The 25,860-nt window shown below is 39.4% G+C and overlaps 2 protein-coding genes across 2 annotated transcripts in view; both read right to left on the reverse strand.

Annotated features, from left to right (window-relative positions):
* Positions 1–25,860, reverse strand: part of ogfod2 (2-oxoglutarate and iron-dependent oxygenase domain containing 2) — a 239,773-nt gene that overhangs the window by 165,592 nt on the left and 48,321 nt on the right. The gene's annotated exons all lie outside the window — the stretch shown is intronic.
* The window catches only part of zmat4a (zinc finger, matrin-type 4a), a 146,192-nt gene continuing 141,928 nt past the window's right edge, over positions 21,597–25,860 (reverse strand). The window contains exon 7 of the mRNA XM_051422099.1: positions 21,597–25,412. Within this exon, the coding sequence (XP_051278059.1) occupies positions 25,385–25,412 (28 nt within the window). The 3' untranslated portion in view covers positions 21,597–25,384. The remainder of the gene's footprint in view (positions 25,413–25,860) is intronic.

The raw sequence follows: 25,860 nt of genomic DNA on the forward strand, positions 1-25,860 counted from the left end.
TCACCAGCCATTAGACTAATTGAGCAATTATGAGCTTAAGCGAAAAGAAAACCCTCAGGTGGTCTCCAAGACTCAATTTGTCTCAAAATCTGTCCCAATTATCACATGGTTTGCAAAGTGATCTGTTTACTTTTGTTTTGGCAGCTACTCATTCTGTATGTGCTGTGGAATTAAATGCTCAAATCATATGGTTTATTTCCCCAAGCGTGCACATAATGAAGATTCAGGCATAAATATTATATAAACTTTCATTAATCCCCTCCAATTGAATCCTTATGAATGGAAGATGAAAGAGTGGCATTTGACTGGAGAGAATTTCTGTGCCATTTAATCCTAGCAGTTACAACCAATTTAGTTTTAAAGCAGTGCAGGAGCCTGGTAATTATTTCTTTGACCTTAGAGAGCCAAACGCAAGGTTGTCAATCAAATTAGCCATTATATTTCAAGCTCCTCAGATTTTTGAAAGCATGTTTTACACAGTAACACAGCAATAAAATGAACACAAAATGAAATAACAGGATGATAAACAGATTCACAAACAGAATACAGGACAGAGAGTCTCTCATCATTTCTGAATCACAATTTTCCAGCCATGGCTGCGCCTTATTATACCAGGCAGACCAATCAAAATCCACATAAATGTAGATGACATTTCATTTGCAGAGCAAAATTCTAAATCTGGGGAAATAGCTGGGAGATTGATCATGTGTCTCCATTTTTGCTTCCACTGCTCAATCTTTTCTTCAACACCTAAAAGCAGAAGGAAGCGGAGGACCGAGTATTAGCATATGACAAACATTTCAAGTCAAATGCAGCATGCCAGAAGACTGATGGCTATAGCTGTGTTCTGCATGCGTATAGAAATCTCCCACCATAACATCCCATTTCCATCAAATATGTCAGTGTTTCCTTCCTGATACTGTACATCAGCACTCACATCCACTCCTTATCTTTGCATAAACCCGCAGGAGATCTGAAAAACAACATTATTTGGGACATAAATTGATGAGTGCTCTTTTTAAAATGAGTGTAACAGGTGGTGGTGCACAATTTGCATTATGTGTTGTGACAGTTTTACTTTTGATGGCACTAGAATACTTTTGGTTTAAAGTGTCTTTTCAATGATGTTAGATGTCTGCACCAAAAGATGTACTAAAAGGCAATGTGTGTGTAACAGATCTTCACTGCAAATCTAGACCACATGTATTGAAATATAAACTCAAAAGTTAAAGATCCCCTCCAGACATGTATTATGTAAGTCTGCTCGGCACAATAATGTGTCTGATGTGTTTTTTCTGCAGAAAAAGCATCATTTCCACATTAAAATCCTTAAACAGTCATCTACTTCTTCCACCTGATTAAAAGATCCACAAATTAAGAATATTTGTTCATTTCTAAAGTTTTCACAAACAAGATGTCTCCTACTTCACTGTAAAGTGTATGTGCACTGGTGGCTGGTGTAAGTTGCATACTGGACCAGGAGTTAGGATGTCATGGTACTGGAAAGTTTGTGTCCCAATCAAGTTTTTTTGCCCCCGTTCCTTTTTTTTCCTTCACTATATTATATATTTTGTATACTAAATAACTAATAAACAAAGTAGGCCACAAAATAACCAACCCTCTGTAATCTTTTTTTGGTCTTGTAGCTGTCTAGAGGCAGTTTCTCTCTCCCTTTAAAAGTGTTGTGCAGTGTTTGTTGCGTCAGTGCAGCCTTTACCTGAATGAACTGGATTCTGCTGACTGTTTATTGTTCTCGTACATCTGTTGAGCGAATTACATTAATAAAAAATGACTCTTTTTGCTTTTTGTTTGCAGGGCTTTTTGTTGCACTTGCAGTGGCGTGGTGAGTGCGCTCTCTGCCTCGCCTCTGACCATGAGCTCAGCCCCCTGCCCGCAACGACAAAGCACTGCACAAAAAGTTTCCAGAGTAAATCACCCGTAGAGCTGCACTTGTCGCCGTCTTTTACATGTTCTTCTTCTTCCTGTGGCATTTAACGGCAGACTAGGATACTTGTAGGCATATATGCTGCACTGTTAGGTCGAAAATAATTATATCTTTAGTACCGTTGAGTTTTCAAAATGTTGGCATCGTCTTGATACCAAAGTATCAATCACCAATCATGCTTGTGGTAGGCGGAGTTAAACAGTGCCACTGTGAGAACCTGCAGTCTCCCAGGGGTGCTTAAGACCTGTCTCTGAGGGCTCGCTCTCTCCATTCCTCCAGCAGCGTGTTCTTGTTTGGTTGGCATCGGCTGTGTCACTAGTTTCTGCACTACGCAACACCCTCGGTTCATCACTCAAACACTCATTCATCTGCTGACACACTGATCACACCTCATAACTTAAAAAAACTCTTACGCCTTTCAGTCTGAAGCCGTGTATCTCCTGTTTGGCTCTCGCTTGGCGCCGGGTCATGACCAGACAGCAGTGAATCAGTCGCTTCCCTCTCCGGTTACTATGATTGAGACTGGCAGGGTGATGACTGACAAAACAAACTTCTTTTCTATTCAGATGATTGAAAGGTTTCAAAATCAAGGCTCTGTGATGAAAGCCTTGAAATCTTCTTATAAGTGATTTTACTTCCATCCAAAAGACTTGGTGAACATACCTTTTAATTACTGTAACCATTGTTTTGGATTTGAGTAATTAAAGTAATAAAGCAGAATACTGAAGGTGTGTTAATAAAGAGCGACCACTTCATTTTTCATCTTGCACTTTTAACAAGAATGATCTGACCAACGTCCTTCCCAGCACCAAAGGTCAATATAATAATGTTATTGAGATAAAATGTTTACTGTTGTATTGCAACTACACTCTGTGTGTGTGTGTGTGTGTGTGTGTGTGTGTGTGTGTGTGTGTGTGTTAGTTAATGAAAAGCATCACACACACCAGACAGTCAAAACAGACAGACCAAAAAAACAGTATCATATTAATGCCAGACTTATATATATAGACTTAAAAATAAAGAATGGGTTACTTTTATTACAGTTGGGAAGGTTTCAGCTCTGATCAGAGCTGGTGTCAGTCGGATGTGGTAACGCTGCAGGGCATACAATGGGTCAGATGGACAGAGCATTTCAGGAATTAAGTCATTTTTAGGGCAAGGCGCCTTTGGCCTTTGATAAATCAGATCAGTGCTTACAGTACATCTGGGGACACTTTTGGTGTTGAAATTTTCTTTTGGGCCTCAAATGTGGTCCTATATCTGAAGATTTGTGGCAATACTGGAATGAATGCTATTTCTACTTCACTTAAACCCAATATCAATCTTCCTAATACTATAAATGAGTGTACGTAAATTCAGTTAAGGCAGGGAACTGTTCAGTGAAAGAGACAGTGAGTGAAGGACTAGTTCAACACAAACAAAACTCTAAAAGGACACTTCACAACAGCAAAGGCACAGCTGAGCATGATGAAGAACATTAAGCGGTGGTTGTTTTGCTACAGTGGTTCTTCGCTTTGTAGAGTTAGAACAATTAGACAGCAGCAGTGATGCAATGACTGCATTAAGCATGTTAATCTTAATGTTGCTAATGTGCATATGCATGCACATTTTTCATGCGTCCTGTGTCCCATGAAATATATGATCAAACATTACAAATGAGATGAATGTAGAAATTATTGAAGAGGCTCCATGAAATGTTAACACTTTTTGGATCTTTTTCCATTGATAATGTTCTTTATTTATAGCCATAAACCAACTTACAAAAGACTAAAAGCACCAATCAGCTGCACTGTTTACGACTTAAGTAAGACCCTAACCCTGTCTTAAACTTTTTATTGACCATTTCGCTCAAATATCAAAAGAATGTTGGTATCATCTTTGACCAGTATATCACTTTTGACCACATTACTAAGCTTGTCCAGTCCAAGTGGCAACCTTTGGGGCTGGCAAATGAAGACAAAAATGGATGTTACAAAAACTGCAGTTCCTCTAACTGGCCTCTAGGCACTCGCTACAGCAGTGACTGATCTCCATGAGGCCCCATATTAAAATGCACATTTACAGCAGAACTACACATGTTTACAGCCTGGTAAGATATCTGCAAGTGGGGTGAATTTCTATATACCCCACTGTTTAAATTATACTAAGGCTTAAAGTTATGCATCATGAAGGACATGGTCGCCTCTCCTAGTGAATGCCAACACAGGATACGCTTTTCAGTAACCAGGCTTCATTTAGCCCGCCTCAGCTCCACCCATACTCCACATTTTTGCTCATTTGTGGATAAGCTGGGAGATGGTGGAGTCAAGACTTCCAAGAAGGTGACGGCCAGAGGTCTTCAGATACCTATGGGTGACGACACTATGTCCATTTTTAAATATACAGTCTACGATCCAGTCCTGTTTTCTTCAGCTGAGAAATAGCAAAAAGCAGCTGTTTCTCATCTTCCACAGATCTTGAACTATCGATTCACACTTCACACGTTATTTTCTCCCATCTATATTATAGCAATTCCCCTTACACCTGTCTCAGTCAAGCTTCTTTGAATTGCTAACAGTTGGTCCAAAATGCAGCTGCCAGACTATTAGAAGCTGTCGGTCCCACATATCCCCTCATTCTTGCAGCCCTCCATTGTGTTCCTGTCATATTCAGAATCAACAAGTTCCTGCTGATAACGCACGGCAGTTACATTCCTGATCTCCTTGTTCCTCATTTCCACTTTCAGGCCACTCTGATCCTCTAATTTCGGCCTTTAATCCATCCCTCCCTCCAACTGCAAAACAAAAACTGACTGTGCCGTTGCCATTTTGGCCCCAAACCTCTGGAATCATCTCCTCCAATTGCTCAGATTTGCTGAATCTTTGGACTGTTTTAAGCAGATTAAAGCCCTATTCGTACAGGACTAGTATTACCTGGGGACCTCATGTGATTTAGTAATTACCCCACCACGTCTGTGTTTCGTGCGGTGCATTTGCACAGGATAAGCAAAGTGATATCAAGGCTCTGCGTAACCTAAATTGATAGAAAAATGCTGCCATGCATGTAATCCATCTAATCATCTTTCAAGGTTTCGCTCTTCTGATGGATTTGAGCTTGCTCTTTCTGCGAATGGGTCTCCATGCTGTGTACCTAGATGAGCCTCCTGAATTTGCACCCAAAATGCTGTCAAAACTTTCATTTATAATTCCCAACGCAGCCTCCGTAATTCTCGACCCGGGAAAATGCAGAAAAAGGCGCGGAAAACACAAAAAACCTTAAAATAAACAAAAAAACAACCCCTTAATCACCAAGATGCCGATTCGCATGGGACTAATATTATCATATGACCTCTGTGTTTGGCGAAATATGGTAGGTAATTTGTGGTGGAAATTTTACTTTACAAATTACGGACATGGCAGATTCGCACGGGATTAAGATCACAGACGACCTCCGCAAGTATTACAAATTACTAGAGGTCCCCAGGTAATACTAGTCCCGTGCGAATAGGGCTTTAGGCAAGCTTCTTTTTCGCTGCCTTTGTTTCTGTGTGTTTTTGTTTAGTCTGTCACTTGTTTTTCTGTATTTTATTTTGTGATTTATTGTTTTACTCATTTAGATTTTTCTGTGTGTGAAGCACTTTGCAGCTGTGCGTTTTATAAAAATAAAGCTTTTCTTACTGTTCCTCTGTTGCATTTTGATCAAGCGAGTTAAAGTGTAGTTGAGGTGGTTCTGTTGGTTTGTCAGGATGACTCCTGGAGGCCTCCCTCTGGAGAGTGTCCGTTGGAGGGCCTGGAAACGCCTAAGGGTACCCCAGGAGGAGCTGGAGGACATGACTGGCCAAAGGCCATCTGGGCTGCTTCTGCAACCCACACTTGAATAAGCTGCAGAACACAGTTAAGTGGTTATTCTGCCACAAGTGCAGCATGAACAAGTGCAGTAGATTAAATAGTTCTGATACTCCTGTTGCTGGCTTGAAGGTGTTTTCTGAATGCAAAATGAATTTCAGAGGCAGAGCAGTTGCTTATAAAGTCAGTGTAAATAAGCAAGTACAGTGGCCAGGAAACTTTACAGCCAGTGTTTTATTTGTCCCTTCTGGGCTACCGTAGAAACATGGCGGACTCCATGGAAGGCGAATTGTTACTGGAGTTTTGACCTCTGCAGGTAATTTTGTCACCTGCAATGCTTTGAGTGACTCTGAAGACTGTTGGGCCCTTGCAACTTGCTAGAACTCTGATGCAGATGAAAAGCAGGCGGGTGTCAGTGAGAAAATAGACCTTCTTTTTTATTTTTAGCTGACAACAGTGCCATGAATACTTAATGAGAAGTCGTGGTTTCCAGGAACCATCTCTGAGACTAAATGGCCAAATATATCTGAGGCCAGGATGTGGCCAATCACATCCAATATACTCGCTGTGAATATTGTTTGTGGAAAGATGGTGAATCAGATGTGAAAATACAGTCAAGCTTTAGATTCTGCTGACTTCTTTCTCTCTCTTTCACCCACTCTGAATCACTCTCACACTCACACACACACACACACACACACCTACACACATGCACACGTCACCCATCATTTCATCCTCAGGATTTCGAAGTGACAGTTCTATTTACCCCATGGAGAGTGTCAAGAGCTTGAGTTGGACCGTCTTCAACCACTTCCATCTGCTTTGATGAGCAGAATGAAGTGATGCGTCTCCATGGGAATTTGCTTAGAAATAAACATCATTTTAAAAGACTCTTAATTGAATAGTATAAATACATGAGACATTCAATGCCAAAAAAACAGTGTGCACAGCAGACATATTCAAAAATATACAGCACCACGTAACGCTGATGCAGCAAAGGCAAATGGAGGGTTTCCTAAAATCGTATGTGGCTGTTTTGAAACTCATGAATATAGAAATTATTTCATTTTTGGCCTATTTTTCCCTTTAAAATGTGCGTTATTTATTATTAAATATTTTTCCATAAAAGCTTATCTTCGGTTCCAGGAGGACTTTAATCAGAGTAGGTGTCACATGTTTTTTTCAGTGGCCATCTTGCGTGGGAACAGCTCTTCAGATATTCCCTTAATGTTCATTATTTCATCAGGCCGTCACTCGCCAGCTTTTAAATGCAAATTGCATTTCCAGCAGCACACACCCACATCTAACGGAGAGCCAAAAGAGACCAAGATGACATGCAGCAAAAAATGTGACCCTCTATCTCTCTGGGAAAAACACTCAGGAATGTAAAGAAGCTCTATCTCCCTCCATCAATCCACACACACACACACACACACACACACACACACACACACACACACACACACACACACACACACAGAGGCATGTCCCTCCATTGCACCAGTCCCATAACCGTCATTAGAGGATTCCAGCAGTGCTGACCACCCAGCTGACAGATCAATACGCTGGCTGCCTCTGGGCCGCAGCACATAATAGTGTCATCAGCCAAGGCTGCAGTCAATGCTGATAGAAGAACAGTGATTACAAGCTCAGTGTAATATATACCAGACAGTGCCTGGCTACTTTCTATTTGGTTACTGAGAAGCCCTAGTAAAGTAGAGATAGTAAGGGTTAAAATGTAAAGCGCTATTAGTCTTGTTTAATGTAATTGAAGCTAATTTGGTCAACAGGGGAGTGTGTTCATCTCTACCTGTGCCCTAACAGCTTTTGAAAGACGATCCATGGCTGATTGTCTAGTCATGGCACAGATTGTTCTGGTAACACGTTTTGTTGTTGCGTCAAAGGAATTTAATTACCACTAAGCATTTTGGCTGTACCAAGCAGCAACTTCCATGGCTGGTGAATGAAGAAAACGTGGAAAACTGACTGTAAATAACTATGGTAACAAAAACAAACTGTTTAAATTATATCAAGGCTTAAAGTTATGCATAATTAAGGACATGGCAGCTGTTTTCAGTAACCAGGCTTCATTCAACCTGTCTCAGCTCCAACCACACTCTACTCATTTGCTTATTAGCCAGCAGCACTTCACAGCAGCTCCTAAAATAATCTATCGATAAAATCAACAAAATCGGTGTTGTGTTGTGCCTGGTGGAATCAAGGAGTTACATGAACCCCATTTTTAAGCTACTCAAAAAAACTACTCAGAATCTTTACTTAAAGAGGTAAAAGGAACCCTCATTTTGTGTTGATTTTGGTGGCCCCCTGTGGACAAAAGTGTTTGTGTGGCAGACATTAAGAATAAGTGATGGTCTTGTTTGTTTATATAGGTCATATAGAGACATGGGTACTGAGACTGTTTGATAAATGGTTCAAAACTCCATGTAGTAGGTTTAAGTAAAAGTAGCAACACCACCGTACAGAAGTTACAATACATTTGGGAGTGAGTGAGTATGAGAGCTAGTGACATGTGCCAAGATGGGATAGACTTATCCCTAATGAGTGTAGTCTATGAATCTTTGATTAAGTTGGTAAGTCAGTAGTGTTCCCCTGCCAGGGTGACTAGGAGTCTCCCTGATGCGCACTTGCACGCATATGAGAAATCACAACACAGACTACCTAACACACACACACACACACACACACACACACACACACACACACACACACAGCCTTCAAGCAAAAGAAAAAAGAGAAAAAAAAGAGAGTAAAATGCCAATTAAAAATACATGGCTTGGCTATGGGAGTGCCTGCAAATTTGCATACATTACTCAATACCCTGAAGGCGCTGCTGGCAATTGCGTGCTACTATACATGCAACATACAGCCCAGCACAATGTAATTCAACTTGTTGAACATGCACCCATTGCAAAAGATTATGTTTAACCAGAAGCTAGTGTCTAAATGCTGGAAAACAAACTGTTACAGCAGAGTTTATTCTTACAAATTGAGTGCGATCTACACGCCTTCGTCTGCAGCTAGGAGAGAATGTGACCACAATTTCTTCGACAATCACCTGATTAATCTGTGATGAACAGCGTTCAAGACGAGACGCAGCCGAAACAAATCCTCCGCTAAAGGTCAGATTTCTCCTTTTGGCTCTGCTCGATTACGATAATCTTGAGGTGATGCATTCCAGTTTTCAGGCTCTCTGGGGTTTTGAGATTGAATGTGATTGGGAGGGAGGTCATGCCTCTGCCCTTTAGGCCCATCAATTATGAATGGGTAACATTTGTTGCTGAATTAACAAGGTGACTGGTATCCAGGGTGTTTGAAATCGGCTTTTAACCATCACCCAGAAATTTGAAAGCTAAATCCAGGAGGATAACTTTGAATTATGAACACATTTTAAAACCTCAAAGATTTATAGAGATTCACGTATTGATATAAAATAGCTGTTTCCTGGAAGACAGTTTGTGACAGGGCATGATTTGGTGATTTTCTTCTCATTGTTCAGTTTAACACATCACACTGACAGAGTTTCCTGGTGTGCTAAATGACCCTTAACAGATGAGTGGTTTATTTTTTTTAGCCAGGCTAGCTGCATTGCCCGTAGGCACCAACAAACTGCTTTAGTATACCGACTATGGAAAAATGCCTCATCATTGGCATGTAAATGCTTGTACCAAGAAAGCTTGATTGACCATCTAATGTTACACGATATGTATGCAGGAAAAACACTACATTTACACCCAGAGATGGGGATCAATGTGTTTTTGTTTCTTCTAACCACAAGCTGCTTATCGGCACAGATAAAACTTTGTACTGCTTGTTAGCTAGCCAGTGCAGTTCGTACTCTATGGGGAGTCTGCTCACTGCATTGTTCACTGGGATGGAAGCTGCAATGCAGCCACTCATCACCAGTGCGGGGGCGGAGAGCGTTTCTGACGGCATGGTGGTGTTTACAACCGTAAAATGAGAGAAACACACCTGAAGTTAATGGTGGATTGTTAGACCTGGGAAGCTGCTTGTTAGCACAGACAGAGTCACTTTGCCACTGTTTCCCAGTACCACAAACGTTCCCCACACAGTCATCTTCTTTTTTGGATTAGAGTAGACATATTGCTGCCATACTGTGTGTTATTATATTCCTTTTGACAGTTTTTATGTAGATATAAAGATGCATTGGATTTATGGGTTGAAGATAGTTGAGTCTCAGCATTTAACAACCTGGGAATGAAAACAATCGACTATCTTTCTCGGCTCAGATTGGTTGTTTTCATCCAGGCCCGATGGATTCTTGTAAATGCCACTAGGAGCACTAGAACGAATCAGAGAAATCAGATTTTTTCACAGATTATCTGTCTCATGTAGTGCTATGGAGATATAGTGAAAGTTTCAGCAAATATATAAAAAAAAAAGTAACCTACTGCAGCTTTAACCTACCCAGTGAAATATCTAAACATCTACTAGATGGATTGGCAATGTTCTACAGACAATTGTGGTTCCCAGAGGATGAATCATACTGACAATGAAAATCCCCCTGACCTTTCCTCTAGCGCCACCATGAGCCTGACATTTTGCAACATGTCAACCTGACATCCTGAAAGTTTGCAACGACCAAGAGAGTTACATACTTAAGTATTTACTTGATGAAAATGTATGGCATGTGTGCGTGTGTGTCCCTGAAGGGCCCGGGAGGTCAGTGTGCTGTGCACGGTGCCACAGGCCCCCACTTGTGGGAGTTGTTATGGCACGCCATGCAGCCACAGGAATGCTGCACTATGGTAGCCTGTTTGACTGGCAGCCCTGCCTCACATACAAACACACGCCTGCACAAAAACATACACACACATCCCACCTGCAACACTAAGCCGCCCTGACAGGTCCAGACCCCCCCTCAGGACAACAGCATCTAGGGGATGCATGTAGGAGTAAAATGTGTGCTGCTGTCATGTGTGTCTTCAATTTCCATTTATGTCTATAGCTGAAAGTGCACATTAGATTTTCAGACTAATGCATGGGGCTGATTGGCTTTTGATTAAATTCAGTGTTTGTCTCATCTTCAGTATGACACAATCTTTTGACAGTAAATTCTACTTTTTGTCTGTGGGAAGTCATTATGAATGCCCCCAATAACAACATTATGATTGGATTCTGTATTAATGTGATTATCATACTGTGTTTTAATCCAGAGCTTTAATGCCCCACTGGTCTCCTGTTTCTAAGGAAACACTGAACATTTTAATCCCCTGAAATCTTTAACAAGAAAACGGTCTGGTGGTTTAAAGCTGCAGTAGGTCATTTTTATAAAAATATTTTTTTAACCATATTTTCTGAAACTTTCACTATAGCCTGACAGTAGAACATGAGACACAAAATCAGGTTTTTCTGGTTCCTCCTAGTGCTCCTAATGGCATTTGCAACGAACAAAAACAACCAATCAGAGCCAAGAAAGATATAAAGACGCTTTGGGTTGGAGGCTTGAAGATTGTTGATTGTTGAGTGACTTAGCTCTGATTGGTTGTTTTTGTTCAGGCCCGGTGGATTCTTGTAAATGCCATTAGGAGCACTAGGATGAGCCAGAGGAACCTGATTTTTTCATACATTATCTGTCTCATGTACTACTGTCAGGATATAGACTACTATCGCAATGTGCACCTAATGATGTTAATGATGACTGGGACGTGGCATATGACTATGGAGGACTAAAAGTGCCAAAAATAAATAAATAAATACACCATTAAATAATTACCTGAATGTGTCATTACTTCATTAAAATTGGAATTAAATACATAAATGTGTCATTAATTCATTAAAATACCGATTCATTTTATGTAAAAAACATATATAATTCTTTCACTATTTAATTAATTATTTCATGGTTCTGTGTTGCAGTGCTTCATGAATTTATTTTATCTGTCAAAGTTGGGAGGCACATCCTAACGCCTGATTGGTTACCCTGCGCATTAAGTCAAGGCAAATCAATTCCAGATAATGGATTATGCAGAGCTAGTAAACATCGCTGCAATTTGACCAGCGGGTAATCCACAAAGAACTTCATGCTCCAGAACTGCACTCAGTATGTCAAACGCCCCAGTCCCTGTATGTGTTGGGCATGATGCGCCCTGATACCAGAGAAGCGGTGGACTACTTCTTCTAAATCTGCAGTCACTCTGTGGTCAATATCTTGGTCGGAAAGTGCGGAAATAACTCCAAGAACTATAATATAATAATAAGTTCCCCTGCTTTACTTGCTACATGCTCTGGGTCAGCAGGTCCTGCTTCCACATCCTCTGCTAAATCTAAAATGTCTCTCACCAACTCCCAAGAAAGTTCATGAAGATCGTCCATTGTCTCTATCCAGGCACTCTACTTCAGACCAAAGCAATAGATCAGACTAGATCAGCGTTAGCCCCACCCACTGACTTTGATGGGCGAGTTTGACAGATAAAATAAATTCATGAAGCACTGCAACACAGGACCATGAAATAATGAATTAAATAGTGAAATAATTATATATGTTTTTTACATAAAATGAATTGGTATTTTAATTGCTTAATTACACATTTAATAACACATTTATGTATTTAATTCAAATTTTAATAAATTAATGACACATTTAAATAATTATTAAATGATGTGTTTAATTATTTAATTTTGGCACTTTTAATCCCCCATATATGAGACAGTAAACCAGCATGAGCAATATCACAATCTTAAACCTGAGGCCTATAAAGACAGGTGCACACTGGCAGCAGCAAATGGTGGAATACAGAAACTGTTTAGGATTAAACTTTCATTGTCACATATCAAAAGGCACAAGAAATGGGAGAGAAAAAAGCTTTTTCTGTTTATATACAGTTTCACTGGGATGAAGAGGACATGTTCAGCATCGCAAACAGTAGAAATGGAATAGCTGCAGCCCCGTTTTGTGATTCAGGCTGATAAGACTTATACTGTATCTCTCTATATTTTCTGTCAAACACTTCACAGATCAAAAATTGTATTTGTCATCTTCTTGTCATCTAATCAATCTGCCCTCTGTAGTTGTGCATGACAACATTTTGACTTAACACTGAGGTTCAAAGTTCAAGACAGACCTCGGAAACCACATTTAAGGAAACAATCTCACCACAAGATCTTTGAGTAGCTGTCCCAGAGCTTATAATAATTTACTGCTATAAAAACATGGCGGCCCAACATCCTCCACTGAAGACGACCAGCTCCCTCTGTAGATAAAAACGGCTCATTCTAAGGTAACAGAGACACAACAAATCTTATTTTAAGGTTATTATACACTAATGAAAACATAGCTGTGAATATTATATTCCATTTCTGCCATTAGTAAATGTTACACACTGGACCTTTAAAATCAGCCATCAGCACCACTTGTAAAGGTCAGTTACTTAATCTATATATGATGCTGCAAGCAGCAGCTGATCAAACATGAGAAAATGGGATCATATTCATTTTACGCTACATGCTTTTTTCTCATGCGTGTTATCTTTGATACGCTGAGGAAGTAATTTACTTTTCCTGACTAAGACTTTTTTGTGTGTATCCATGCAGTCATGTGTCTGAACACACGTTTCATACATTCTGAAAGCCATGCAGCACACTCCCGCTTCCCCTAAACGTCATACAGCATGTACAATTCTCTCTGGTAATGAGCTTGCAGTTGGCTTCCGGGAAGTTTAAGGAGACTGCGTTTCAGCCTCAGAAAATTATGAGGCAAAAAATCTTTTATTAATGTGCCATTAAAAATTGATTCATGTTCATTACTTTCTCTGATAACTTTCATCCACTTTGCATGCAGGGAGAGAATTTCATTTCCTCCAAGAAGAGGCATTAGTGGTTTGATGCAATAAGTGCTAAACATTCTTTATCCGGAGACGGCTGAATTAGGGCCAGAGTGAGGAATCTGCCAATCAGTACACAGAGCAGTAAAAAACTCAACAGTGAGATGACTGAAAAATGTCTTGAATTGTTTTTACAGTGTCCATTCCTGCAAACAAATATAAAATAATAAATAAAATGTATTTTACTGGTACTGTATGCAACTTTGCATGTAACATACAGTAGAGTGAATGCAATATTTATAAGTAGGTCCAAACCTATACAAGATTTAAAATGCCTATAAAACAAACAAACAAAGAATAAAAGTGAAATGGTGCTGTATATATTTTCTTCTTATAATGCATTTGGAAAACAGTTTTACATTTAAAACATGAGGAGGTGCAAGGGCAGGCGCAGAGCCGCTGGCTCATCGTCAGTCCCAAGGATCTGTCTGAAAGGTGGATAGCCAAACATTTCGTTCACCACATATCCAGCCAAAAGCTTCATCAGGTCTTTGTTGCCTGCTGACCAAGATTAAAATCCAGTTTTGTTTGTTAAAATCAAAGTAACGGGAATATTTCCAGTAAGCATGTCCATGTTCCAAGGTAGGTTCCTGCTTGGTGACGCACAGATTACAAAATTGAATCTGAGGATGTGATTGGATTGTTGGATTTCAATTCAGTAAGAAGGTAAAAACAAAAGTAATGTTGTTACTAATTATTTTTAGGGGGTAACTGTAATATTATTACTGAAATGTATTAGTAATTAGTTACACTACTAGTTACTGGAAAGAGTAATTTTATTACTGTAATATTATTACTAGAAATGCCTTATTGCCCAACACTTGACATTGCAGAGGGTGTAAGGACCTGTTCTGGGCCCTTATACAACCTATGGGCATGGACAGTGCAATGGATTTATCATTAAACAGTGAGCTGCTGATATTGAAGCCTCAAAACTTGTGTTGGGCTATTTCAGGACCATGATCGATGAAGGATAAAAAAGTAAGATGGACAACAAGAAGGCATTGAGCATTTGACATATATAGCCTACACGATAAAGCCTCATAGTAACCCCACATATGACAACAAATTAGACCATAAGCCTGGGAGCAATGTGTGTCCTGTCATCACTACATTAACCAGCGGACACTGCGGTCCACAACAGAAGCAACAAGAAACAACAGTACTCCTGAAAAAGGTCAGACAGTCAGCATGGGGTCATCCCTATGTTCCCTGGGTCCTATGTTCCCCGCTAAGGTTAGGGTTAGGGTTAGGGTTCCCCCGGTCCCATACAAAGCGGGGAACATAGAACCCGGGAAACATAGGTCCCGGGGAACATAGGTACGTTCCTGTCGTGGAAATTCTTCCCAAAACGTGAGAGGTGCTAAGTCTCTCTCCCACATTCCCGTCAGCATCTATCTAAGGCTGTCATTACAAATAATGAGAAACAACTCACTGATCATGTTTCCATCCAGCAGCTGTCCACTTCAATCCAATCCAGCAAAAATGACATGATTCCACTGTAACCTGCATGAAATGTCCACACAGTCCAACACGTTTGAAGACGACAAACTCGACCATCATCATCATCATCATCATCATCATTGTTGCTTTCAGCTACCTGCATGGAGTTAGCTGCTGCTGCTTGCTAACTTTTCCACCTGTTTGGCTAGAAGAGCTTACAGCAGGACTGTCAGACATGGAGGGTTGAGTTGGTGAGTGAGAAAAGGTTTGTGAGCACAACACATGAGGTAACAAAATTCTTCCTCTTCTGTCTGGACTTTTTACACTTTTATATTTAGGAGAAAAAGCGAGGCAAACAGAAAAACGGCACACCGGCTGCGGGTTTCAAAACTCTCGCTGTTGAACCTGTACACTCAGTGGGGGGGGGACTGAGGGAGTGGAATCAGTGACAATACTAACAGGCCACAGGGCCGCCACTGGTGCCAGCAACTGCGTACTGTCGAGAACCCCTTGGCAGCTTGTTTCACATGAAAGGAAGTTGCCTTGGTAAACTGGTGCATTACAGTAAACATAGAGAATATAAAGAAAGATAAAAATAGAAATAGATAAAAAAGACAAACAAGATATGCAAATATAAAAAGAGAGGCAATATATACAATATAACAGTTAATCAAATACTGTACAGTTTGCAGGAACTCGCAAAATAATGTGCAATTTAGCAGTGTGACACGCACTATAAGGATATTGTTATGTGCAAGATAAAATCCATGCAATAATGTAATGCATATATTCAGGGTGGGTGGTGGGTTTAAGAATCAGTGTCAGTGGGGGTCCCAGGCCTTGTTGATGAGGCCAGCTCCAGGTGGGAAAGAAAAATCATCTATCCATTGTTTTCTACGGAAGCCGAGAACGTGATAACGACTTATTATCTCGTTATCTCGATATAACAAAGATTGTTTTCTCGTGATAACAAATTAATTAATAATGTATTCGTCTTGATTTCAACCTACAAAAGCTGCCATGAACGGCTTCCAGTCAAGTAAACAAACTAGCGTAAAGTGTAACTTACCAGTAGGCTACAGCTACAGCCAGTGGCTACGGAAGACGTTGGTGGCAGCTCTTGTAGGTTTAAATCGAGACGAACACACTAGTAATTAATTTGTTATCAGGGTTAGGGTTAGGGTTAGGGTAGTTTTCTTATAAAGTACCCCTGTATTTTACTATCTCTGTCAGATTAACATAGAAGTGTTCATAACAATTACTATATTCAATTCACAATGTGGCGTAATGTGATAAGAATATATGGATGTCATGTATTTTTTTATTTCAATTATGACCAACAAAGCTGCTCTTTGACGATAAAGCTATATTGCACTATTACATATAAGGTTTTGTATTGTGTTCTGTATTTCCAGGGAAGATATTAACCCACTACCTTTAAGAAATATGACAAATTCTTAGGTGTCTGTAAAAGTACATAAATATAGAAACACAAGATAAAGGACATCATATGTCAACAGTCTCCTTGTCAATTCAGCATCAATATAATCCATAAACATCTACAGCCTTCGTTGTAACTGGGAGAAGACCACAGGAATGTGAGGCAGACTCACAAAAAGAAGTGCTGGTTGGTGGATCAGATAGGCCTACACACCACATTAAACACTGACTCATAACACTGTTAATTCACTGTCTATTATTTGTAGAGTGCTCCCGTCATGGTTTGTATATTCCAGCTGTGTTTTATGCCTCTTATTTGTCAGGGGTGCGTTTTAGGTGCAGCACTTCTTTCACTGCTGCTCCACATTGACCAGTTTGACACTTTGCAAAAATAAAAAATATGTACCCAAATCACAGTGCTGCCATTTCACACGGGACTAATATTATCACATGACCTCTGTGTTTGGTGAAATATGGAAGGTCATTTGTATTGAATTTTTACATTTTGTTTTACAAGACTGCAGGAAAGAAGTCCCCTGATAATGGTAGCCCCGTGCTTTAGAGATGAATTCAGTGTAAACAGACAAGGCTTAACTCAACAAACTCATGTAAATACAGGATTAAGTATTATTTATCATACAGTATCATGGAAAGAGACTGCACGTGAATGCAGTTTAAGGTTTGAAGCCAATAATGGCCTGAGAAGATACCCCCACTTTACAAATATAATCCTACTTTAAAGGGAGAAAAACAGATACAAACAAAGGTTGTAATACAACATTCAAGCAATTGAAATACAATATTAATAGAAATGTAGAAATACATATTTTATCTTGAGAAATAAATTACATTGAGATCCATGAAGCGTTATGAATCTTTGCCAATTAAAGACCTTTTGAGATGTTTTTTAAATAAAGGTGAGGTAGATATTGGCTGTAGTGACTGAAGTAGGTTGATCCAAAGAGATGGTATCTGTATTTCAAGTATGAGAGAATGTCTGAGGAAAATTTAAATAAATTCTAGAAGGTGCAAGGCAAGTCATGTGTTAGGGGTACACAGTTATACATGGGTGATATATGTTCATATTAAAATTAGATAGAAGTTTGTTTTTTCTATTAACATGTTAATTTATTTATGACACAGTAAATGCATACATACAAAATGGAAATAAATGTAACATGTACTGTGCTTCACTTTATTCTTTGTTTGATTCTTTTTTTATTCAGGCATTTTAAATCCATACCAAACCCTTAAGATAACCTAGATAATAATGATATAAGATATATGTAGTGTGCACACTGAAAATGGTATCTGCATGGAATATAAAGCAAGTTTCCCCTTGGATTGTAAACTCTGCTACGTGGCGCACAGGGCAAAGCTAAGCTCCTTAAATCACTCTCTAATTCTCTCACTCCTGGAAAAAAGCAATAATGCATATTTTTTATGCATAGTAATAATACATAAGGGACTCGCACTGGATCTGTTGGGTTCTGGGCAATTTTTCTCACCTCTTTTCTTATGTTCGCTCTCTCTCATGGCTCAAACCGGCTGTGAGTGCTAACACATGTGAGGGTATAAGAGATGGGATAAAAGAATAAAGATCCCATACCCACCTTAGCCCCAGTCCTCGAAATAACCCTCCTCCTCTTCTTTCAGAGGCAGGGACAGAACTGTACCAACCCCCACAGATTTCTCTGGCTTAGATGTTTTCCAGCCTGCGGGCCCCAACTCCTCTTCGTCGCTCTTATCACGCTCAGGTAGAACATTAGAGATGATCTGATTCCATCTCTGGAAACCACACTTCTCTGGATCAAAGAGATACCTACACATAAGGTATAATTTCAGCAGTCAGGAAGCTACAACGTGAAATGGGATTAAAGGGTGTCTAAACAACAAAGCTTGGTCCATAACTATCCCAGCTTAAAGGGCTTTTTATTCCAAAAAGCTAAAAAGGAAAAAGTTTCCTGAAATGAATCAGCAAAAATATACTGTCTGAGACTAACAGTTGTAGTCTTAAGATCTGTTCACGATTTGATTGATGGCTCTGCTTAAAAAGGTGTCATTGACAGACTGATGAATGCAGTCTGAGCCCTCAGTGTGTTAAGAGAATTTTAATGACCCCTTAGAGGTCAGTACAGATACCGCTGTAACACTCTGGCTTCTTTCCCTACACGCCTCCTCATGCAGAAACCAATTTGGCACCCTTTCCCATTTACATTCTATTATTCAGATTTTAAAAGAGGGAATTAATGAGTCTTGCTTCCTGATGGGACGCTGTTGTCTGCATAGCTTAATTAGAATAATCTATCTTCATTGGTCGGGACACACAGAGCCCAACCCTGCTGGAACATTTTACTGAAAAATGTAATGTAAGGAGCTCCACAGGAGTGAATGGGAAAGGATACATAGTGAGAGACTATGATCAACCACTGGTCAGTTATACAGTATGCTAATCACTATCAGACAATCCTATGCCAACTAATAAATCATACATCTGTGCTTGGCGTGTTATGGTTTATTTATTTTCAAAGGGTTGCCATTTTTTCTAGCATCTGTGAGAAAACTCTGGAATCAAACTAAAGCTGAATGGATCCTCACAGCAGACATTTTGGTTTGTCAAACAAAGGTGTAACTAATTACACCTCTTAATTGCTGCACTGCAATCGTTAAATGTTATCAGTTTCACCATTGAAATGTCTGCTGTGAAAAACAACTATGTAGCTTTTTCATTAGAGAAAGATAAAGACTAATAAAGTGCTTTCACACTGCAAGGTTATCAAGATTCAGTTTAGTGACAGTCATGCTGCAATAGAGCTTTGATTCTCTGCCTGAACCCGTTTGGACCCGACAAAATCCGCCAGGTTTGAGACTGCCATAAGACAGAATTAGATCTTATTTAAACTATATATTTTTATCAATAATGCATGCAACTGTAATGAATGAATTAATAATAATAATTTGCAATATATTATGTACAATGTAGTTTACTTTAGCTTGTAATAAACTATTTAAATTATTTATTTATTTATTTTAAGTGGAAACTCAGGTTCAGGTTTGGGCACAAGCCTTAAACTGCTTCCGTGGTTCGGGCTTTTGGGCTTGGGTTGGGTGTTGCAGCATAGAGTTTTGAACAGGCCTGATTGTTTTGGCCAGATGACATCCTCAAAACTAAATGACAGAATTGTTAATGACTCCCAAAACAACATATATGACTGGTAGAGAGCACCAGTGAGAGACCTGGCAGATATAAGTAGCCTACGTTAAGTAAGTCAAGTGACATAGTGACATAATACACATGGATGATGTTGTGAAATGGTTGCAGTTTGGTTAGGTTCAGGCACAAAAACTACTTGGTTAGGTTTAAGAGAAGACAGGGATGTGCGCAGACATTTTATTGGGCTGTTGCTCTAACCTGAAAAGAATAACCCCGACCCTGGAGCCTGTATGTTAGCCAGCCAGCTAGCTAGCTAGCTAAGATTGGCTCATGTGATAGCACAATTTAAAGCAATATTGGTGCACATTGTTCAGAAGCACCAATCATTGTTAATCATTTCCTGAACTTCAAAAAGAGTCCTCACACAATAGCAACAATACCAAGTTTGGATGCTACAGTGTCACATGAGAGGGGGCAAAGGGCATCGCTCTGCAATAAGCTGCTTGCAATCGACCTTATGGCTGTTTTTCTGGTGAGGATGGGCAGGAAGCATAAGATGGACAGAGTTTAGACAGGGAAGTATTTATTATTTTTGATGATTGATTTTTGATATACCTACCTAATGTTGCCTATATGACATAAACTGGCATAGCTCTTAACACAAATGATTCACCTGCAGCCAGATGGCACTGTAAGAACTGGGATTGGGTGTATGTAATACTGTATATACAATGAGACCATTGTTCTAAGTTGTTTCTGTGAAGCTGTTCCATTATAAAGGTCCAGTGTGTAACATTTAGGAGAATCTATTGGTTCAAATTGATTATAATATTCATAGGTATGTGGTCATTAGTATACAATCACCTAAAATAACAATTGCTGTGTTTTCATTTCCTTAGAATGAGCCTTTTGTATGACCAGAAGGAGTGGGTCATAACAGTGCCATGTTGAAATGTTTCTACAGTAACCCAGAACGGACAAATCAAACACTGGCTCTAGATGTGCACCCACCATAGTTTGTCTGCTAGATGTCACTAAATCCATACTGGTCTTTTAAAGTTTTTTTTAGGCTGTATTTGGTCCATGGTGAAAATTCAATCAGTGAACAGGACTGTTAGATTGCATCAATGAAATGAACATTGATTTTTTTCAGTCATTTAATTAATACTACTACTATTAATATTACTTTTTATAATATAAAATGACTGTGATTCAAGATTGCATTCATATAAAGAATGATTGCTTGTTGAGACCTGGATCCATATACAGACTACAGACTGTAGAGCCTTATGTGAAGCAGGAGTTCACCGAAAGTCACTGTAGCCTACACTACCATTTGCTTTAAAACAGGCACGTTCGATGGAATCCCAGAGGAGAAAAGGCTTAGTTTGCTATGTGATTCTGGAAGAATTTTTTTTTTAATGTTTTATTGTTCATTATATGATGATCTAGAGATAGATTTAGCTTTTTTTTACTTTAGTAAAATGTGTATAAAATAAGTGTAAAATTAGTTCTTCTGGATGAATGACGACAAAAAAACTGTTCTAGGAGAGAACCTTTACTGTGGCAGATTAAATCTGTGGGGCTTGGGACAGGAGTTCTTTGTTTGCAATGTAATGACATATGTGAGAAGATAAATAACTAATAAACGACTTAATTACTAAATTAAACATTTAAAAACAAATGATTAATTTTAAACCAATTGGAGAACTGAGCTGCCTTGGCGGTGGTGGTGGTATGTGTGTATGTGTGTGTGTGTGTCTGTGTAGTGATTCTAAATTACCTTCTGCTTTTTCCATCTTTAAGTGTGTTACGTGTTAATTACAGTGATTATAATAACTTACTATGCTGTACAGACATTACTATAATTATTGTAAACAACAAGATAAAAAGCAACATAATAAAAGCAACACAGTACAAAGTGGAGCTTGTGTAGTTGCAAGTGTCTTTTATTCTTTTCTCAGACACAATAGAGCACATGACCTAGAGCACAAGGGGACTAGAGGGTGTATGACAGGTGGACCTGTGATGAAGGAGGAACGACTCATCCAAAGCAATGTTTGGACAGAAATGTCATCACTCAGGCTGAGCAAAGCAATTCACTGGAGTTTTTTTTTTTTTTCTCGACTTGCAATAACAAATCATACGTGCACTTCTTATTTGCAATATTAAAAAACACATTTCTATAAATCATTGTTAATGTGGCCGGCGGTGGAGCCTCTCGCATCAGCTGGCGGCTCTGACATCAGCCAGCAACAGTTTGTTTTCAGTCCAAGATGTTATGTGATGATTTTTTTCCCTCTTTCTCTACAGTACAAATCTCCAGCTCTGTGTTCAAGTGATTTCAGCTGTCAATAAACTTAGAGGTCTCGGCAAAATAAAAGGCTTCAACAAGGCGAGTCAAAGCTACATTTTAAACAAACACAGTTCTGCAGTTGCCACAGCACTGGGAATGACAGTAGGAGAAATCAACTGTAAACAGATTAGCAATTACAAATTAATCTGATCCACAACAGTGATATATTATTCATTTATAATTTTCCTCAAAGTTCTCATTTATACAGCACTGGCTTTAAAGTCAACATCTTTAATTTCTTTACATGACATGTAAGAAAGAAGAATGCTACATTAGCTTCAATAAGATATATATATATGTATATATATATACATATATATATATAAAGCTGAATTACCCTTTAAAACACTCCACAATATCAATATTCTTTTTGTCAAACCATTACAGTTCAGTCCATTGTACCTTATCTACCAACACATTCTACAAGGCTCTACAGTGGAATGGATTCAGTACATGTGAATGTTTGACTCTCAACAGCAGTGTTAAATTTCACTAAAGCAACCAGTTACACCTCCCTGAGATGAAGACCATACTGAAATGAAAGCATCTTAACTAGAGAAAATATTTCTAAGCCTATAACACTGACCACATACAGTCGACTGTATATGTTGCATTATACAGCAAAAGAAAAATCCCATTTTTAATTTGTAGAAGAGATCATGTCTTCTTATATCTGTTAAAAGCAGGAGAAATCAAACTATTCTTTTGTTGTTTTGGTTTATCTCAAATGGAGTCTCATTTTTGTAGCACTGGGCATTATTTCTGTTGGTTATGATAACAATGCTCTCACCAAAGTAACTGCTGAGATATAGGAGCACGGTGCAATTGCTACAACAAATTGGGGCAATAAACGGTCAGCAGTTTAGCCAGATTATCTAAACCACTTTACTTGGAGGTAAAACTGAAGGTAAGCATGCCCAGAATGTCCTCACTGCACTCACTGCACAGATAAACTGTGTACACCCACAACTACAGTAGGTATTACTGTAGGTCAGAGTGGAAGGAGGAAGTCGGTCTGTACACTGTGATGGATGTTTAAAATGGACCGTTTGGGTCAGAGCAGAATCTCAAGGCAGAGGTGGGGTGGGATCACTGTCCGGTAGGGTGGTCTTATGATGCAAAGTACTTCTACTAATCCTCGTCCGACCACGTCTGACGACAGCTGTTCCAAGCCATCACATGATTATTGTGATGGTTGGAAAGGTGTGTGTGTTCAGACAGTGTACAACCATCCGACAAGTAGACCGACTGGTGTTCCGTCAGCAGAAATACAGACACTGTACCAGACTGCCGTGGTGAAGAGGGAGCTGAGCCCGAAGGCAAAGCTCCCAATTTAACAGCTGATCTACATTCCAAACCTCACCTATGGTCATGAACTTGGGTTAATGACAGAAAGAATGAGATTCACATGGCCAAAATGTGTTTCCTCCAAATGAGGGCTGGACTCACCCTTAAGTGAAACTTCTCTGGGCTGTATGTGGGTGAACAGGGGTTGTTAGGAGGCGTTCATGTGCTTTCGTTTGTGTTTGAACTTATATAACATTCACGCTTATTTCTTCCCTGTTTTGGACTCCTATCCCGACAGGAGTTGGGTCAGCCAATCAGCTTGCACACAAGTTCGCATCCAAGGTTGTCAAATACCGACGCCCTTTTGTTATTCCCCTCAGCGTCTCATACAGAAGCACAGAGTTACATTTAAGGTAACATTTGCATGATTTGCCTTTTTAACGTTGTCTCGTATAGTTTTGTTAGGTTTAGGTAACAAAGCCACTTGGTTTGGTTAAGGTTTAACATCATTGGGTTAAATTGGGATTTGGGTTCAAATAAGTACATTATGCAACGTACGTTGCCATTACCACAGCAATAAGTCACATGACTTGAGTCACATATGTAATCTTATGAAACATAAACCTTTAAATGACTTTTGGTTTTACACAGGACCCAAATCCTGGCCTCCTGGGGGCTACCTCCTTACACTGGCTTTATCACTCTTCACACCACACCTGACACACATTGCTTAGTTAGATGACCCGCTGCGTTTCAAACAGATGCTAAAAGGTACCTTGTTTGTATGGATGGAGACGCAGAAGGGCGAGACAAACCGTCTGTATTTGAAACCCTGGGAATGAGAACAGGCTGATCTTGCAGAGGTTTGGGGGACCCATGGTAAATGGTTCATTGACTGCATCTAATGTAAACTTCAATTAACAGCCTGCGATTTTACTTCAGTCACTGAACAGAAGGATTTGGGCACCTTGCTTAGCCTGCTGCCACTGTAGCCTGGACCCACATAAATGGATGGGTACGGCGTGAGGCTAATAATCCACTGTTTGCCTTAATTTTCTAATTTGGGCATTTGTCATTTTCTGACTGCTTGTTTTAGCAATGTTGTAGCGTTCCCAGATCTCAGCAGTAACGGGTGAATGCAATGTCATTATTAAGAATCACACTATGAAAATAAGTTAAAATAAATAGGACTTCTCCTTTAAGAGCTTTAAAAATGATCTTCTGTTCCAGTGTAGATGCAGATACATCTTTTTAACTCTGCTGGTCTCCTTAAAGCACTGCCAGAGCCACAGACAGAAGTTTTTACTGTTTAGGACAGCCCATACAAGATAACAACCAGTCCAACCAGTTTCATTATTGCCATCAACCCCTTAAGCCGCAAGGGGATTTAGCTCCACTGCAAACATGTATGCAATAAAAACATTAGATTTGAGTTGCACTGTGTGTACCATACAGAATCTTAGGGCAAAGAGAATGATTTAATCATAGTTAGAGCCCACAGTGCTAAATAATGTATGTGTTTTTCTTTTGATTTCAAATAAATATGCTCTGTTTAATTCAAGTAAAAGCAAAACAGGAGTTCAAAACAACCCTCATATTCTCAAGTCAAAATTCCACTTACAGTACTTAGCATCCTGTGGAAAAAAAAAACAATTTTAGTCCATGCATTTTATAAAGGCTGCCGCGTATCAGATCCACTTTAATGCCCAAAGACTGTCAGTGGATAAAAAACACAGCACACAGCTGCAGTGGAATGTCAAAGGTCAATGATTTAAGAGTGGCCAGCAATGCGGAAAAACTGTTTAAACTGTACTGTATAAAAACAGGTGAGAGAGTTGATGCAGTGCAGACTGTTACAAAAAAAAACCTCTTTATTTTCCTCCTTGTCATGGTGGCCAAAAACAGACAGAGTGAAAGACAGAAAGAGAGAGAGAGAGAGAGAGAAAGAGAGAGAGAGAAATCGAAATGATGTGGAGGAGAGCAGAAGCAGGGCAGAGGCAGAAAAAGCAGGGCAAGCTGACCACAGCTTGTCTGACATCAATCCAATAGTTGGTTTTTATCTTCGTCCCACGCTCACTGGACACATATCTGATTCTTCAGACTGTTGGAGAAAGACAGAGAGAGAAAGGAAAGGTTTATCAGTGAGATACTGAAAGTCCCTTCATCAGAGTTAAATCTGCAATAAGAAAATTATTTACATAGAAATTTTCTAGAAAAATCTTATCAGTCTTATTCACAAATAATATGTCATAGATCGGCACTTTTCCCCCGAAAAACTGCTGATCCTGGTTGTGGTCACATTTCATTTAAACTTGGGTCTGTTTTTCATGGTTTTGACCATCATTTCATTTTGATAATAACATTGTACCAGAGGTGGGACCAAGTCATTCTTTTGCAAGTCACAAGCAAGTCTCAAGTCTCAAGTCCTAAGTAAGTTATGACTGACTTTGCAAATCACTGCAATGTAACACAGATTAAAAAAATAGGACTGAACAGGAACATTCAGCTTGCGATGCATTTCAGCCACAAGTGTCTGTACACCAGGTCAG

This window comes from Dicentrarchus labrax, unplaced genomic scaffold (genome assembly GCF_905237075.1).
Source record: "Dicentrarchus labrax unplaced genomic scaffold, dlabrax2021, whole genome shotgun sequence".
NCBI lineage: Eukaryota > Metazoa > Chordata > Actinopteri > Moronidae > Dicentrarchus > Dicentrarchus labrax.